General features: G+C 37.3%; 1 protein-coding gene across 1 annotated transcript in view; it reads right to left on the bottom strand.

The window, feature by feature from the left end:
- The window catches only part of NYAP2 (neuronal tyrosine-phosphorylated phosphoinositide-3-kinase adaptor 2), a 121809-nt gene that overhangs the window by 53314 nt on the left and 49369 nt on the right, over window positions 1-19126 (bottom strand). The window contains exon 2 of the mRNA XM_007420459.2: window positions 8583-8884. Coding sequence (XP_007420521.1) covers window positions 8583-8884 — 302 coding nt within the window. The remainder of the gene's footprint in view (window positions 1-8582; window positions 8885-19126) is intronic.

The raw sequence follows: 19126 nt of genomic DNA on the forward strand, positions 1-19126 counted from the left end.
CCACCTTGATGTTTTTTTCTTTTACTACCTCTATAGATGTTTCTGCAAGCACCCTCCCAAATCTAATGACAGAAGTAAAACTGCTACATTGCTTTACTTGGTGTTGCTTCTTCTCCAACATATCAGTAGCTCCAGTCACTCACTAGCTGCCTCATACAGAGCTCAGAAGCCAAGAATACGAGTCCGCATTGCAGTAGAACTTGTGATGTGAGGAAGGGTGAAACTGAGACTTCCCTGTGTGACCTGTTCTCTCCTTAGGTGCCATTCTTGAGTTCTTTCTGCATAAGTAGAAAGTAAGTATGGCTTTAAAGACAAAGGATCAAAGAGGAAAAAATAAAAATGCTTATGAATGAAATGAAATGAAATGTTTGCATGCTGTTTCGTTAGAATAATAATAAAAAAGAAAACTGCAAGATTGGTTCTTTGATTATACAGTACATCCATGCTCCTGACATCAAGGATAGTATTTATCCAGCTTTTGTTCTGTTAGTCTCTTTTTTTGATTGCTTTTGATTCTTCCAAGTATCAGTGTCTTTTCCAATAATATTTACCTTTGCATTTTATGTTCAAAATATTCAAGCTTTAGCTTCATTACTACTGCTTCCAGTGACCGGTCTGGTTTTTCTTTGTCTATTATTAAATTATTTCTTCATTCAAAGGATGCTTAATTTTCTCCAGCACCACAATTCAGAAGCATCATTTTTATTTCATTCAACATATCCAGTGGTCCAGCTTTCACAACTATATATTAAAATTGGGGGGAAATGGTATTGACAACGCATACCTTTGTTGTTGTCAATATGACATCTCCATCTACTGCTCTCCAAATACTATGGAATATAACTCCCATGATCCCTGCTCATTGTTCCTTTGGCTAGGGATTATTAGACTTGTGGTCCAAAACATCTGGAGGGCATCAAGTTTCACAGTCATGATTTATCACGTTATATTTCTTTATTGATGCTTTATTTCTCTAAGCCCTGCATTTAACTCCTCTTGAACTTCAATTTATCAATGGGCAGGGGAGGGAGGAGGGGAGGTTACACTTGTAAGCTGTGTCAGAGGATTTCAGATCACACTACGTAATTGCACCTTTTACCACTGGCAAACACAGCAATCATGTCTTTTCCTCAATAGTCTGTTGAAGGCACATATACTGTAGATAGATGTACATAATATTCCTTGATGCAAGGGGACCTTACAAGTGAACTTCATGTCCAAAATGAATTTGACACATTTTAGCATGAGTATTAATTCACCTATTTATTTTTTCCTCCTCTGGAGAGAGTTTGGCAAGTTGCTCAGAGCCTTTATTGGTTACAGTGGTGTATAAGCCCTAGCAAATAAATAAAATACAGTTCAATCACCTTCCTTCAATCTATTTCAGTAACTCTGAATTTGAAAAGAGCATTTCATTTTGCTTTTATTTTTACCTTTTTAAAAAATTCTGACTTTGTACATGGAATTAACCTGTCATAAAGATACTGAGGCCAATAACCAAAGTTGTGCAAATAGAGTTCTACTTGCACAACAGAATATGGTCTTCATTTCTTCCATATTCCTCTCCACATTCACCCCAGAAGGTCTCCATACATTCCAAAGTAGATTTGAAGGGGAAATTTATTTTGCTAACTCTCCATTTCACTGGTGGAGCGAATGTAGTTGGAAATAATTTTGTCTTTTATTCTGTACATGCATGTTGCTGTTACCAATCTATTTATGGCAGTATAAATATACACTGAAAGCCGTGAAGGGAAAAATAATGTTGCAGTAAGACAGACATAGGCTGCTTGCTGCCCCCATTGTCAATCCATGTAGATAAATTGAAAATTTTAAAAAATGCTAAGATTTATGAAGATAATCCATATTCTTAGGACCTTTCCCATCAATGAACGAGAGTGTTGTCCACCCATCCTTGAATCTGCAAAAAGCTATGGCATGGAATTATTGACCCCTATCCAGTATCTATTGCCTCTCCTTCCAGTCATGGCCACTCACCTACCCTTCCTGCAAGGTAATGGGTACAAAAGAGATTTGACATACCTATACTGCTTTTCAATGGAAATACAACTTGAACACGAGTACAGCTAAGAATGACTGAAGCCTATTTCAGTCATGGGTCAAGGACAAGATGAAGGCAGAACAAAAATGTTGCCAGAGCATAGTTCTGCCATAGATGAGGACAGATGTGCTCATGGCCTTAGGACCATTACCAGAGAAACAGTGAGGTAAGTAATATTCTAAAATCAGCATATTTTTAAAATTCTGCCTAACATGGTACCATTAGCTGATGCTGACTTTTTTAATTAATAGCATTATAACCTCACAATATCATAGCTAAACAAGTGCTAGTGATAGTGTCCTGCTTAATTTGAAAAGTATTTACTATATTAAGAAGTGAGTGATTAAAAATAGATGCAGAGACAGCAAAAGGAGCAGCTATAGATTAAGGGTTTGGCTGCCATTCATCCCCACCCTATCAGGAGCAGATCCATTCAGCTGTTACTGAATAAGAATGCACAGCATGTGAATTCCTTGGTTAATCCAGTTTTATTCCAATGACAACAGCTCCTTGCACTCAGCTGTGTATTGAGTGTGACTGCCTGCTTGTGGGCTCATCCACACAGCTGCTTTGCCATGCTTTCCTTCCAATCTGAAACCAGGAGGAAATTATGTTTGCATAAATCACAGGGTGGTCATAATGCACATCTGGAATAGGAACATGGTGTGCTGCTGTCCATATAGCAATTCCACAAGATGTAATAAGGTTAGTTATTGGCAGCTGTCTTGACTGGAATTTGAAGAGCGCTAGTGGTGGGAAAAAGCCACCATCAATCAATGTACAGGATATATATCAGGATGGTGCTTGTAAAGTCTGGGCATTCTATCCAATTAATTTTTTTCTAATTGCCCTCCCATCCCTGTGCAAGATCTCAGCGCTATTGGATCACAGCAAAGAGTTCATCTCTCTTGGTTGCAATGGCACCTGAATTTGTGCCAGATATAGTTGCTACCTAAACCAGAATTCAAGAAAAGACTTTTGATGTGTGTGAAAGTGATGTTCCACGGTGGAGTGTTCTTGGTTTCTCCAAAATGATTTGTTGAATGGTCAATCTATCAACCAACTGACCACACGATGGCAGCAAAGAGGTAGAGGTGTTTTCCTTTCCTTTGGCTGCCATCTAGTGGTTGTTTGAAATTGTGTAGCCAAGATGCAGCCTCTGAATAAATGATGTTGAAGAATTGGAGCTTGAGAAATCATGTTCCTTATTCTTGTGTCAAACCACAGCATTTCTACAGCTCTGATCATTGGAAAGGATAGGAGAACCATTTCTGTATCAGTTTAGGTTCTACAGTGAAGTGAACTGTGTAAGAGAAGAGTCCATGAGGAGAGGAAGTAAAGAGCCACATCTTCTTCAAGAGTAGCAGCCACTGGGGAGGAAATGATAATTTCTCAGGCTACAGAAGCACAACATCTCAGTCTTCTCTACTTCATTTCAACTGCATATATTAAGCTGGGACAGGATCGTCAATTTCAGGACTTCTCACTTTCTAGGTCCACCAGTGAATTGGTCCACCAGCCCATTTAATAAAAAAAATATACAATGATTGCGGCATCTGGAATTCCAGTCTCCCTTGCAGCCAAAACAGGCCCCTTGAATTTATGATGGGATGGGGAATAGTATTCTTTGCAATACAAGGATACCCAAACTAATTCACTTTACATACCTGTTACAATACAATAATATTAGAAATAGTTTGTGCATTGCACACAGACCAAAGAAGTTTATGCGAGAAGGTGAGGCCTGATTGCTAGACTCCCAAATACACCCAATCCTAGTTTGCTAAAGCAGAGTTGAGGAAAGACACTAGGTCACATAAATGATGAATACTTTTGAAAATCTTTCTGATGTCAACTGTAATGAAGAAGATTTTTGAGGAAATAAAAAGTTCATACATAGATACAGAGCTCTTTTTAGACCCATTTAGATCAGTTCCTTCATTGTATAACAAAAACAAATATAGCAAATGTTGTGCCCACATCAGAGGCCTTACAGCCGCACATATCTCCTTCAACGTTGGATGCAAATCACACAATAATAATCTACAAATTATTATTAAGTTGTATTTTTAAATGTGATGAAGGCAGAAATATGGGCTTTCTGGAAAACTGTAAATCACAAAAATGCACATGTGTAGGATTTCAGTTAGCATATTCATTTCAATATGCTCAAAGATTGCACAAATATTTGGGCCACGTTATTTAATGGACCCAGATTAAATCAAAGCTATTTTATAAGGTTTGGACAATACAGTCAAGGAAACTAAAACTTTGATACATAGAGAAAAATGATATTTATTGGCATGTTCGAAACAATGTTGGGCATAAGGAATTAAACATTATGCAACTTCCAGCCAAACTTGCCTAAAAAGAAAATTTTCTGCAGACAATTTTTATCAGAATTATTCAGTTTATGTCTAGAAAGTAATCTTATTAACAGTATATAATTTCAGTTACAGTTAAATGGAAATGAAATGAAGTTGAGTTGAGTTGAGCCTACATATTTAAGAAACAGTACCTTGAAAATGTTTTAGATTGGAATTTTGGTTTTTGATTAACATTACATAAGAGTCTCTCTCTCTCTCTCTCTCTCTCTCTCTCTCTCTCTCTCTCTCTCTCTCTCAAATAAGGGTTTTATTCCACAGCTATTTTGCCACAGTCATTGCTAGCATTGGGTGAGTAGGTGACATCCCATTATTTATGTGGGTTACCCTTTATAGAGAACACTAACAACTGAACAGAGCTATATTCTTAACTGCAAATGATAAATTGTTATCTAAATATTATGATGCGCCAGAACATACAAATATACTAACCTGCATAACTGAACAATAATCACACATTGAACAGAGGTGAGAAATTAATAAAGTGTGTTTTGATCTGCTTTTCAACACTGTTAAACACAATTTCCCCATCAGGATTTTATATCTTGACTACAAGTATTAGTAATTAGTTTCTTAGCAAAACATTAGTCCCAAAGTTGCTAACTGTATGTCATGTATTTTTACACTGCACAGACAAGTCTTCAAGAGTGCCCACAACTTCCTTGAATACCAATGAGTACGTATATGGAACTTAAAAAGCTGATAATGAAAGGAGAGAAGAATGTTCAGTCCAACCATGATATTTAATCACTAATATGCAACTATAACTATGTAGTATTTATGTTAAATGAGGAATTTTAAAGAATTCAGGAATAAATATATATAACATGAAGTATAACATTCTAAATAACTTTTCTAAAGCAAAGACTCCCACTACCAAAGCCAAGCCAAATGATTTTTCAGAAAGTCTCTGGAATAGCAAAAAAAAAAAAAAAAAAAGACACATACTGGAATAAATGCAAGAAAAAAATGTATTCTATGTTAACTAAGAATAAACTTTCAGTTTTAAGATATAACATGAGTATAGTAAAAATTAAGTTGGACTTTAAAATAATTTGGGAACTGAAAGGCCAATTACACCATACAAAAAACAGCATATTAAAAGTTACAAATTCTTTTCTTTTTCATCCCCAGTAGTTATTGGAAGTGGCTAAATCATCATTTGTCAATGTAGTATCTCTAGCTTTCTGATGGCCCAATGAGTTCCAAATATTCAAGCACTGAAACTTTTTGATAGCTCATTTATGTTTCTTTATTATCAACACAAAATCATGGCAAATGAAAAACTAAAACACTTAAAATTAATTTAGTAGCTTCCTTTTGCTCTATCAACTTTAGTATACCTTAATATTAACACTGAGTTGCACTATTCTTCTTCCATTGTTTCAGTATCCTGGTTTTTCAAAGAAATATTGTACCCAATCTACAGTTCATCATGGCATTTATGGATTGGGGACTTCCTTTCCTTTCCTTTCCTTTCCTTTCCTTTCCTTTCCTTTCCTTTCCTTTCCTTTCCTTTCCTTTCCTTTCCTTTCCTTTCCTTTCCTTTCCTTTCCTTTCCTTTCCTTTCCTTTCCTTCTTTTCTTTTCTTTTCTTTTCTTTTCTTTTCTTTTCTTTTCTTTTCTTTTCTTGTCATGTAAATATAGTTGTACTGAGGGATTCTTATAAGGTCTTATAAGTTCTACCTGTTCCATAAACTGTACCCACAACAGTGCTCTATATCTATCTATCTATCTATCTATCTATCTATCTATCTATCTATCTATCTATCTATCTATCTATCTACCTATCTATCTATCTATCTTATGCAACATAACCCTGGGCAGCTCACAGCAGGAAAAACAATAAAAGACATCAAAAGCCAATGCAAAAACTCTCAGAGCCCCCAACCACAACACATCTCCACACATCCACAAAGAACGTTTCTGGGTGCCAACCTCACGCTAGCCCAATGTTTGTGGGAAAAGCCAGGTCTTTAAGGCTTTTCAGAAGGCTAGGTGGGTAAGGGCCTGCCAGATCTCATGGGGAAGAGTGTTCCAAAGGATAGGGGTGGCTACCAAGAAGGCATGCTGCCTAGGTCCCACTATATGGCAACATTTAAAGGAGGGACCTGGAGCATGCTCACCCTATCAGACTTAGTGGAACAGGCAGATAGCCTCAGGGAGAGGTGGCCCTGCAAATAATCTGGCCCTGTGCCATTCAGGGCTTTCAAGGTGATAACCAGTACCTTGAACTGCACCTGGAAAGAAACTGGAAGCCAGTGCAGCTCACACAGCAGTGGTGTATCATGGGTGAACCATGGGGCACCCAAATTGAGTGTGCTACCACATTTTAGACCTGCTGTAATTCCTGGATGGCCTTCAAGGGCAGCCCTGTGTAGAGTGCATTGAAGTAATCCAACCAGAATTTACATTATTATCCAAGTCAATTCTTTCTTTTTGAAGGAGTTGCATTGCCTTATTGACATTATTTAGTAAAGCAAGCATCACAAATGTCCATCTTGGCTGACATTATTTTATCAGAAATAATCTTGCAGTCTCCAATGCCCTTGGTCTCCAACAAACACTGGTTAGAGGCTAAGAGATGTTTAGATTTGGACATGTCATGCATTCATTAAGAGTGACAATCAGTTATATCCACAACTCTTGCACTTACCTTGTTGGTTCTCCACACTGAAAATCACCTTAAGAACGACAATAGTAATATCGTGTTGGCTCTAAAATAATTCCCAGGCTATGGAGGAAAATGTGCATTGTGATATAATAGGATGCATTAACTGCTCATTTCCACTTTGGTTGAAGCCAATCTTTTCCCTTCTTTGAGCATGGAATTGCTTTCAATGGTACCTGTGGTCAGTGCCTGGCACCCATAGGAAGCATGGGGAGAGGGGCAAATGACAACGTATACATGATGACATCATAACACAGTTGCAGACACTTACCTACTTGTATCAGTAATTGGGATGCAAGTATGCCATATTTGCATTTGCTAAGGTGGATGCTGTGTGTCACTGAAGACCTCAGTGGAGGCGCACTGCAATAAGGCTAACCTGACAACCTGACATTTGTTTTAAAAAACTACTTGGCATTGAACTGATAATAAACTGTTTTTTATGCCAGTCATATTGTTGTTTTTAAAATAACTTCTTTTGCATTCAGGTTAAAGCTTGCATGTATTTTTCACTGCTTTTAGTAAGCTATTCAGTGTTATTTGGGAGGTAGATATGGGCAAGAAGTACAAATGGTCACATTTTAGCGATAGCATTCCTAGTATTTTATACCAAGATCATTCATTCATTCATTCATTCATTCATTCATTCATTCATTCATTCATTCATTCATTCATTCATTCTGTTTTTCAGCCAAAAATGGTAGTTCAACGTTTTTGGAACTGCAAAAAACTTGTTCTCCACCAACTTGCAGTTTTTTCCCAGAGTTCTTATTTGGTGTTACCTCTTCCTTCTTTCAGTCCTCTCACCTCTTCCATGAATCCATCTTTCCTTTCCACTTTTCTTATTTAATCTTTTCCACAACCCAAATAAACCCAGCGTATGTTCACATTCTTCCTTGCTACCCTCTACCCATCCCTTTTGTTGTTACTTTTTCACTGTTGAAATTTAAATGATAATCTCCCTGATGGCTAAAAGAGATTCATTCTGTTTAGGAAACTCTGCAAAACAAACTTATCTTAATATTACATTTACCTTTAAAACCGACATATTAGCAGCCACATCAACAACAAAAAATCATATCTATCACACTTCTCAATGCTTTCTAAATTCCTGAATTCAAGTTTCTTCTAGCTAAATGCATGGCTTTGGGGCAAGTGTATTAAAAGACTGAGACCAATTGAAAGGTTGTATGAATTCTACAACCAGTATGACTCTTGGCCCTGCCTGTAGCCCCATCGTTTTCAGGAACTTCTCTTCCCATCCTTCAGAGTGGCATTTTGGGGAAAATGGTGGAAAGAAGAGGGAAAGTATTAGTTGCACAAACATCTTCTTTTACCACTTTTGGATCCCAACTATTTTACTATATCATCAAACCGCAAGCGTCTTATGGTGTGATGAGGGTACGTCAGTGAGTGAATCACATATCATATTGATTTCCAGGAATGAAAAGGAGTTTAGCGTTTACCTTCAGCCCTGTCTGGCAGCTTTGCACTCTTACTTGTTGTTCCAGCATTTACAGTTTCAGAGGATGTGCTTAGTTTGGTACTGGGGTCTCGTTTGGGCTTTGGTGGTGGTTGCTTGCGGGAGCAGCTACTGCTTTCATCTTCAGTACCTCCAACAGAATGAAGTGACTGGGATCTTACAGTAAAGCCACTTGAACAAGGATGTGGCAGTCTGTCCTGAGGCGCAGGCATGGTCATAAATCCCATACGAAAATGTTTGCCTATGTAGCTTCCTTCGTTTGCTTTCCCCACTTCACCACCTAAGCTGTAAAGAAAGTAGAAGCATACAGATAGACATTTGTATCCATCAATCAATAAACTTTAGCATGGTTATGGGCCAATTAAAAGAAGAAGACTTATTTTGAAAACCCAAGTAAATGTTATAATAAAGCTAAATAATTATGCTGTATGTATGCATATTTTATAAATAGTAAAACAAAACTTAGCCACAATCAGAGAAATAAAATTACATTGGTTTGATAATGATAACTGTAAATAGGATGAATCTGGGTGGCCTGGAAATCTGACTAGATGGGGAGTTGATAGCTATATCTGAGCATCTTTGTTATATGGAGAATATGGTAAAACATGGCTTAATTCAGGGGTTCCTAAACTTTTTGCCATCACACCTCCCTTTAGAGTAATCTTAATGTACATACAGGTAGCCCTCAACTTACAATGGCAATTGGGACCAGAATTTCCATCACTAAGGGATATAGTCATAAAGCACAACCACATTGCTTAGCAATGCCAATCCCTCCAGTCCCGATTGCCGTCGTTAACTGAATCCCATGGTTGTTAGGTGAGGCAACTTCCTGCTGGCTTCCCACAACCAAGTCAGTGACAAGGCCAGCAGGAAGTTGCAAGCTCCAGGCAGCTTGCAAGCAGGCCAGCAGGCAGGTAAGCAGCTGCTGCCAGATGGGGGAGGGCGTGAGGGGATGTGCAAGGGTGCAAGGGTGGCACAGCAAGGCTCGGGAAGGGTGGACAGGGGTGCATGAGGGTACGTGGGAGGCAAGGCAAGGGTTGGGTAGGGTGCCTGAGGGTGTGCAAGGGTGCATGGGAGGCATGGGGAGCCTCAGGAAGGGGGTGTGAGGGAGTGCAGGAGGGTGCTTAGGAGGCATGGTGACGGTTGGGGCGGGTGCATGAGATTGCATGAGGGTGCAAGGGACATGAGGCCAGGGTTAAGGAGGGTGTGCAAGGGTGCAAGGGAGTGCACAAGAGTGTGTGGGAGGCATGATGAGGCTTGGGGAGGGTGCATGGGTTGCACAAGTGGTGGGGGAGGCAAAGCAAGGCTCGGGGAGGTTGTGCAGGGGTGCACAAGAGGCCAGCACAGTGGAAGCACAGAGGGACTAGGGAAGGATGCATGGGTTGGGGAGACTTACCCCAGTGACTTGCTATCTTCCCTGCCTGCTTCCCCATTGTTTTTCTGGGGAAGCTGGCAAGGAACATCACAAATGGCGATCACGTGATCGCAGGGTGCTGCAACTGGTCATAACTGCGAGCTGATTGCCAAGTGCCCAGATTGCCATCATGTGACTGCAGGGGTGCTGGGACGGCCTAAACTCTGAAGACTGGTTGTAACCACCATTTGCTCAGTATTGTTGTAACTTCAAATGGTTGCTGAATGAATCATTGTAAGTTGAGGTCTAACTGTACCTCCCCTAAAAATCCAAACACCAGAATGAGCACAAATGAACAATGAAAACAATGCAATGAAACTTTAGGAAAGGTGGATTTGTTGTAACAGTGTACAACTAAAAGGTTCTTCATACCTCCCCTGGACTCTGTCTGCATCTCCCCAAGGGACGAACACCTCACACTTCAGGAAAATCTGGCTTAATGTTTCAATAACTCCTTCACCATAGAGGAAAATCTTCATTTGAATGGAATATACTAAAATTTCTCCTCAACAACAGCTGTTGGAAGGGCATTGATCTTGTCAGAGCTAGGGCTCTTCTGAATTTCAGAACTGTTATTTGGCTCAAATATCTTGCAGGCTTCAAAAATGGGGAACAACTATCTAAGAACACTTCCTTAGGTAGGGCAGCCAGATTGAATGAGCTTTCCAGATCCATGACATATTGTTTAAGGCTGTCACTGCATGTTCATATCCCACCACCAGAAGTAAATCAGGTAAGAAACCACAGCATTTCAATTTCTCACACACAGTCCTGCTCCAAGATGAAACAAAATAATCAATTATAGAGCCAAGCCCATGGAAGGAAAAAATAGCTTTAGCTAATGTGAGAGGATGTATGCCAAATATGAGTCCCAGTTTTGGGCACACCAACCTTTCAGAGCAAAGCCACATTAGGAACACATTGTGGAACTTGAAATATGTTCTTTAAGAATTTAGATTGCATTTCCTCTAAAGGGTAAAGGAGTGACATGGCCTCAGTTGGGCTCTGAAGACACTGTTATCCATGAAGCTGAGAGAGCTTCTCAACAAGCTAACAGAAAAATCAGTAGTTGTGGCTGGGACTATTATAGTAGTCACAATCAGATTTCACATGATCTTGCATTTAGACAGTCAAGGTGTTTAGAGGAAGTAGTTTTAAGCGTGTCATAATATTTATTCTAATATTTAGGAAAAGTATTGTTTCGGTATAACGCACACTTGCAAATCTGTTTATTTCATATGAACAATTTCATATGAACAATTTCATATGAACAATGAACAACAGCTAGTATTTTGCTGAAAACCACTTTCTGAATCTTTTTATCATCTGCACTTAATTTGATTTTGACTCAAAAGAAGAACATTGCAATACTCTAGGTGGAATGTGAAATCACTTATATTAAGTGTGAGTCATCTTTTCAGGAATCTGCAGTTTTTCTTGCTTCCTCCGCTTTAGGTAAACCTCAAATCCTGTTATGTGGGAATTCCTTCAGTTTTGTTGTCCTGATCAAGAAATGGGCAGCCAGAGAGGCTGTAGAGTGATGGAGAAATGCATATTTTTAAAAAGCATTTCCCATCATTTGACAACTATCAAGCAAGCTCAAAAACACCATGCCCAAACATTCTAAAGAAGAGAATGAAGTAAAAAACATAAGCTTTTTAAAATGGATTTTTCTTTTTCAGGAAAGTGGAGAACAAATTCAACATAGTCCTATCTTAGTCAAATACTCATTGCTGTTAAATGAGGAAGAACATTTAGAGTTCTTTGTGAATGGCACCTACATCTTCCCACTACCCCAATATTAATTAGTTTGGTTTTTCCAGTTATATTTTTTAAAAATAGCTTAGGATATGAAAAACACTTGGTTTAACCTACTGGATACCTTTTCATTGCAGCAGGTTGTTCCCTAGTCCCAGAGCAAAAAAGCATGCACAAAATAATTGCAACCCTGTTTCTATGGAGTCCTTGGAGTTCTCTGAGCTTGGCTGTTTTCTTGCAAGCACTGAAGATGTTACCTAGCTGGGTAATGAAACGTTTGCAAGAAAACAGCCAAGCTCAGAGAACTCCAAGGACTCCACAGTTCAGCCCTCAGCTACACAGATTCTCTTCTACTGGAACCCTGTTTCTATCCCATTTCTTAAAATGTTGGAATTCTCCCAATCTCTGCTTGGTAGAAAATAGGGAGATTAACCCCATACTTCTTTCAAACAACTCTTCAGGTTACTGTTTTTAAACTGGAAAAAAGTTAAGCTGAGGAATCCTGAATGCAGCACTTGTCACATCAAATAATCTCTCTCATGCACATACACACTTGGTTCTCTGCATATTTCTATCAGGAAACTCTTTGCCTATTTGCCTAGGATTACACCACTTATTTGATTTATGCCCCCCCCTTTTTTAATTTTTAAAGAAAATGTTTAAATAGGCATGGTTAAATGGCTGTTGTACAGTGGCCATGGATACCAAGAATTGAAATGGTAGACTCTCAAGGTTCTTTGTGACACCAGAGTCCCCAATGGTATGCTATGATTGGCAGGATTTTAAAAATATTGAAGACGGCCCTCCTATATCCAGTAATGTGTGAGTAGACACATTAAACTCATTTGATCTTACTTCTGAGTAGACCTATAATAGAATTTTCTTGTAATTTTAAAACAGAAAACAATTGTAATCAATAATGTAATGATAATGGAGCTAAACAGTGAAACTAAATGTAACTGAATGGTGAACTAAAAAAATGAGATGCTAGTTGTTTTTTTAAAAGACACTAATATGCTGAGAGTTATGCTCACAATTCAGGGGGGAAATCAGATTGTGATTGTGTAGGATACTTATAAGTGATTCTATTATATATCCCATGGATACCTTTTTCATACCTTAAAATTAAGCATGCTCAAAACCTTAGCAATAACTTTCTTGTCCACAAAAATCTTTTTGCTAATATCTTCTACTTTATATTCCTCAGATAGTCAGCCTACTGAAATGTTATTCAGTTCTATAAAGTCAGTACAACATGTCCAAATGAACGCATCAGCATGTTTTCACCAATTTCTAATTAGTTTCAATTCCTCATGGATGTTAATGTCAAAAGAACAAAAATAGGACATTGCAATGAAAGCTGAAAGTATTTTTTGGAGTTTTGCTTCCCTTTAAAACATATAGCCTTCATTTTTATCAAGATCCCATCTCATAGCGTTCTAAAATTAGATTATGACTACTGTGTTTGATTATTGGAATAGTTCCATTTTGTAATTTATTTATTTATTTATTTATTTATTTATTTATTTATTTATTTATCACTTTGTTCTAGGAGCAATAGGCCACACACGGAGACTCTTGTCTTTGTTTTTTCCCACTAGAACAGCAACTCTATGAGGCAGCCTGCATTGAGATGGACAAATACTGACTGGGTCCATAATCACCCAAGGAGATCCGCAGCGTTTCTAAACTTTTGCAGCTTGAAGATGTGTGTACTTCAGCATCCAGAATTCCCCAATCAGCATGTCTGGCTGGGGAATTCTAGGAATTGAAATCCATGCATCCTCAAGCTGCCAAGCTTGAGAAACACTGAACTAGAGACTTTAACCTGGATCTCCTTAATCCCAGCACAACACTGTAACCACTACAAAGCAGTCTCAGTGAAAGTATTCTGAATGAGTCCATTTCAATCAGTAGAAGTGGGAACTTGTAGCTCAATGTCACACACACAGTATAGAAGCTTATACAGTTGTTTATCCTGACAACTATTTTTTTACAAGTTCCCATATAGAAACTTGTGAAAAGTATTGTTATTTTTTTCAGTTAACCATAGTTGAATACACTATAGTTTTTATCTTTTTCTATACATTTTCATTGTGCCTACAGATTATCATTAAAAGTCAAATTTCATTTTTATACTGTTGATTTTGTCCTGTGCATTGATGTAACGTTTAGTTGATCAGAGGCCTGGATGTGCTTCCCCTATTTTGCAGCATAGGCGGCAATGCAAGATTAAAATGTGTCTTTCTGCAATAGAAAATGAGGCCAGCTAATTAATATAAATGGTTGTGTAGATGATCTCATTCTGTTACTTTTGACAGAACAAGGTCTGTGATCTTCACCATTCAAAAGATAAGCTCTTGCTCATTTCAAAATTCTATTACAGGAGTTGCTGAAAATGCTGCACAGCTTATTAATATATATGGAAATATAAATCCAGAATTTTCCCCTAAGAGCTTTCCATTTGGACTTGGTCAGGTTCAAATTGTATATATTACAAGGAAGAACTGGCTGAAATCCAACACAGAATGCACTTTGAAAAGAAGTATACCAAAATGCAAAATAAGAATATAAATTTCAGAGCATTCATTCCTAGTAATCTTACTGATGAATACATGCTTTGGAATTGCATTTTTAATCATGGTGAGAATAGTCATTATAGAAAGTAATCTTCATAAGTTTCAAGCTTTTAGACTTTGGCCACCCTAGGCACTTAACTAACGTGCCTATGGATTTGTGCTGGACTGAGGTTAAAAATCTAGGCAGAGATTCTTCCCCTGGAAAAAGAAACATTCCATACCTTATTACTAATCAGAATTTTTTCAGAGTAGATCAGTTTAATTATTTATGGCCACGGGTATAGAGAAAAACACATGCACACACACAACAGACTGAGGTGCTTTCAAAAGAGGCACTAGGCATTGTTTTTATAATATATCTTGAATTACAAATACATTTTCTCACTAATTAGCACATTTAGATTTTAGATAACACAGGATACAATCACTAGGAACATTTTCTAGTGTGAACCCCACTGACAGCTGTACAAAAATATGGAAATTCTTGGTAGATTGTGTTGACATTTTCCAATTCAATTATTTGAATCTTTCTTCCTTTGACAAATTATCTGAGAATTAAGGACTCAAACATCTTTGAAATCTCTTTTTCCCTTAATAATAAAATATACTGAACATATATTTTATATAGGTATGTACTTAAACATTTATGCAAGCATAACTTTTTTACTTGGTGTCAGAAAAGTTCTTTCAGGATTAGCATAAATTGAAGTTGTAAATTGGAATGTGTCTAAAAATTGAAGCTGCACTATTTTTAATCCAGTCAAGACAAAATTCTTCAGTCCGTGAAGAATCCCATTAATGGGAGGAGAAAAATAAAGAAGGCTTACATTCTAACAGTTGCACATAAGCTACTCTTGAAAAATATATATAACTATATTACAAACTGATTTGTTTTTTTAGTCTTGTGCACAGCTGTGTGCAAATTAATATACATGTACAAAACACATGTTGTCTTTTTGAAATGCAAAGCATGTTGAATTTATTTAGATTATTTTTCTGAATAAGGTCTTCCTTTATGGTATGGCTGTTGGTTTTCTGTATCATCAGTGCTATTCTTTACCTACTGAAAATGTTTTCATTTTTGCTTCCACCGTTATCCTTAAAAAAGATTCATGAAGGGTCCTGGACCTCCTACATTTGATCCAAAGAGGCTTTGGTACAACCATCCATTTCAGTCAGTACAGAGTTAGGCACCTGCCCACTGAGTGCCAAATAAGGAGGATTCTGTTCTGTTCTGTTCTGTTCTGTTCTGTTCTGTTCCGTTCCGTTCCGTTCCGTTCCGTTCCGTTCCATTCTTCCAGAACAGAATCTATAGGCTTTGGGTGGGACCTAGTTCTTGTTTAGTTTTTATTGTCAGAGATGGGAGAAGTGTGTTTTGAAAGTTGACCTTGGCTGATCTCAAAAAACTCAGCAGGGTCTGACCTGGTTAGCATTTGGAATAAAATCTATCAGGAAATCTTCCATTTGTACTGGACTGATAAATTAAAAACATGTCCCAGACAAAGGGAGTGGCAATTTCCATACTATTGCATCAAAAATAACAAGGATATAGTCACCAAGATGTCACATTCAGCTCAAAGAGGATTTGACATTTTCTTTTGTTTGCCAACCAGATTACCTCTCTTGTACAGAAAAGGGTTGAGTGTTTTGGAATGATGCTATAAGCCAAAATACAGGAATTCAGAGACTTTTAAAGGAGTGATAACTTTACACTCCAATGAAAACTAGAATGTCTCCCTTGTAGCCCCAGTTTGGAATAGGAGAAACTAGTCCAAATTTGGGTGGTACAAAGCTCATATTCCAAAAGTAGAATGCATTCAACTGGTTTGCCTAGCTCAGCAGAACCCTCCAATATTTGTATGAAGCTTTAGCTGAGTTTTTTTGGCAGCACTATGTGATCAGGATGCCAAAAATTGCCAGTGAAAAACTTTTGCATTAGGAGAATTTCTTCATGATCTCTTCTGTGCTGTCAGAGTTGCCTGATTTGGGGGAAAAAATGTACAAAAAACAACCAAACCAAAAACAAAACATTGGAGTCTCCATGTTCAGTGAAACTTCTAAGTCTTAGTTGGGCCATCACCTGTGAACCTCTGTTCCAAATAAAATTCATTTCAGCCTGAAAAACTCATAGTCATGGATCTCCAAGCTCATGTAGAATAATTGAACAGCCTGAGACATGTGTCAGGCCACCCAATGCTTAGCTCAAAGTGCTGCCAGGAACTTGGTTGGCTGATGGGGGAAATTTTCTCTCTCAAAGTATCTTAAAATTAATCTTCAAATAAAAATGATCTTTCTGGCTGTCAAGGAGCATCTTTTCTCAACTCTGTTAGGAAATGCTAATCATGGTTCAACGAACCAGCACTTTTATTAACCTTTTTTGTTAATCACATAGGCATTTTTGTTGCATTGTTTAATTCCCACCTCTCTTCTGATCTTGAATTAAGGGCTGTTGTTTAAGGGCTATCACTTCATGCTCATGTCCCAACATCAGAAGGGCATTCAATAAGAAACCACAACATTTTAATTTCTTATACACTGTCCTTCTCTAGGATGAAACAAAATACTTGATTTGGCAATGCTGAAAACAATTCTTTGTATTGCTTTTTTTCACTCCTGAAGAAATGCTTCTATTCTTATACACAGTGAATAGTAGTAACCGTTTATCATGCACCACAGCTAACATACATTGTTCCAAGGTACCATAATATCCCATACATAATACCTGGTCTTTTCCATTTCTACAAAAGCAATCCAGATTCTGAAAATCATATATTATAAAAGTCCATGTGTGCTCAATCTTAAATAATGACAAACACCAGGAAATCACTCGTAAGACTGAGTGTGAAAACTCTAATATTAGTCACCTACTCTCTTCCTCTGTGTGTGAAGCTAGAGAGACATGGCTTTAATGTGATAAAACTACTGTGTCCAATATTGTAGATCAGTATTCACAGCTTTCAGACTTGCTTTCCATCCATGCCTAAAAGGCTGCAGGGTCTCATTCACTAACATTCAAATTTCCCTTTGAAATATGTGCTGGAGTTCTATTTATAGAACATTTTTATTCATAACAAAATCATAGCTAGTGCTACAATGGAATATTTAATCCTTTATGTCTAACTCTAATACTGGTGAGTTTATTTATTGGTGGAAGGAAGCTGTTCAATTGGGACAGTCAAATGAATAATTAAAATAAGATAAGAACCTCTGTGTGTCTGTGTGTGTTTGTGTGTATATAATGTCATACATATATGCCATCAGGCTATACCTTTCCAGGATAAGCAACAATATACAGAGCATGGGAAATGAGTAAGAAATAATGAGGCAAAAATATTAAAAATATGAGGTAAAAAAAACTAAACAAAATAGTTAAATCTGGTTTTCACCACCATTATTTACTATTTCTCCATGTCTTTTTATTCTTGAAAACCATCTTTGTTTCTACCATGTCCATATGCTACTTCATATGTGACCTTTTCTTCCCTAAAATTCTCTCCTTCCTTCCTTCCTTCCTTCCTTCCTTCCTTCCTTCCTTCCTTCCTTCCTTCCTTCCTTCCTTCCTTCCTTCCTTCTTTTTGAAGTTGTATTCAGTTCCACAATTTTCTCTCAACCTATCCACTCCTTCTTCATACATCTGCTCTGCAATTCAGTCTTAATTAATTCTATTTTTTTTCATAGAGGTCCTTCACTTTCTGTTCAATCTATATTAATTCACCAATCATTTACTCTTAGCACTATCTGTTCTTGTTTTACTATACACAGTTCTTAAGTAACTGTATCCAGTGCATGGACCTTGCCTTTATCTTTTTCTGATATACCCAGTGATTCCTTCCATAAAGCATTAGTGCCCAATGAAACATTTCAGTATGTTTCACAAAGGCATCCTTAAGTCACCGAAAAACTGATAGAGTTTGATAAGTAAAGTCAACACGAGCCTCATGCTTGACATGTACTGCAGGAATGGGTACACTCTAACCCTCTGATCACTATTGTAAAAATCAGTGGCAGTTTCCAGTCATTTGGAGAAAAGCAATGCACAAAAACACAGAGTGTAAGCCCTAAAATAGTCTTATAACTATTTAAAAATCAAGGAAAATCCAAACTTCTTTCTTTTGGAGAAAAAAATTCCAGCCCGAACTTCATATGACTTATCGTCATATGATTTGTCCCCAAATACCTTGCATACAGATAGTGTGGATTGCATCCAATACCATTGAGTTAATTCACTTTACAAAATTTCAGATAGAGGCAGATCCCAAGATGGTTTCAAAACATTTAGACCATGCTGAACTTCACTGAATTCTGTTTGTTAACGTTTGAATAATGTTTAAATATCTGATAAACCTGAAAAAATCCAAATATTAAATATTCATTTGGATTAGAAAACATTTCCAATACATCAGTCCTCCTGCTTCCACTTTGGAGTTTTTAATTATATTAGATAAATATTTTTATGTTGATTAAAATTTAAAATAAATAGTGTGTGTGTGTGTGTGTGTGTGTGTATGCATTTATGCACACTAAATAATTTCTTACATACTTATCACATCCCTTATATTTTGTATTCATAACAGTAAAGTTTAATATATAACTCAATCTCAAAATACAATAGTAATGTCTAATGACAGATTCCAGCAACTAAATCACACTATATTGTTGTAAGATTTTTCTTCCCCAGTCCTTTTTTGGGGGAGGGGAAATAAACATTACATTCATATTATTTAAGTATGACTACATGGCTGGGTTTTTTTTTAAATAAAAAATTATTGT

The sequence above is a fragment of the Python bivittatus genome, unplaced genomic scaffold (assembly GCF_059951505.1).
Source record: "Python bivittatus isolate LINGU-HERP-01145 unplaced genomic scaffold, Pbiv_v1 ctg000980_np1212, whole genome shotgun sequence".
In the NCBI taxonomy this organism is placed as follows: Eukaryota; Metazoa; Chordata; class Lepidosauria; order Squamata; family Pythonidae; genus Python; species Python bivittatus.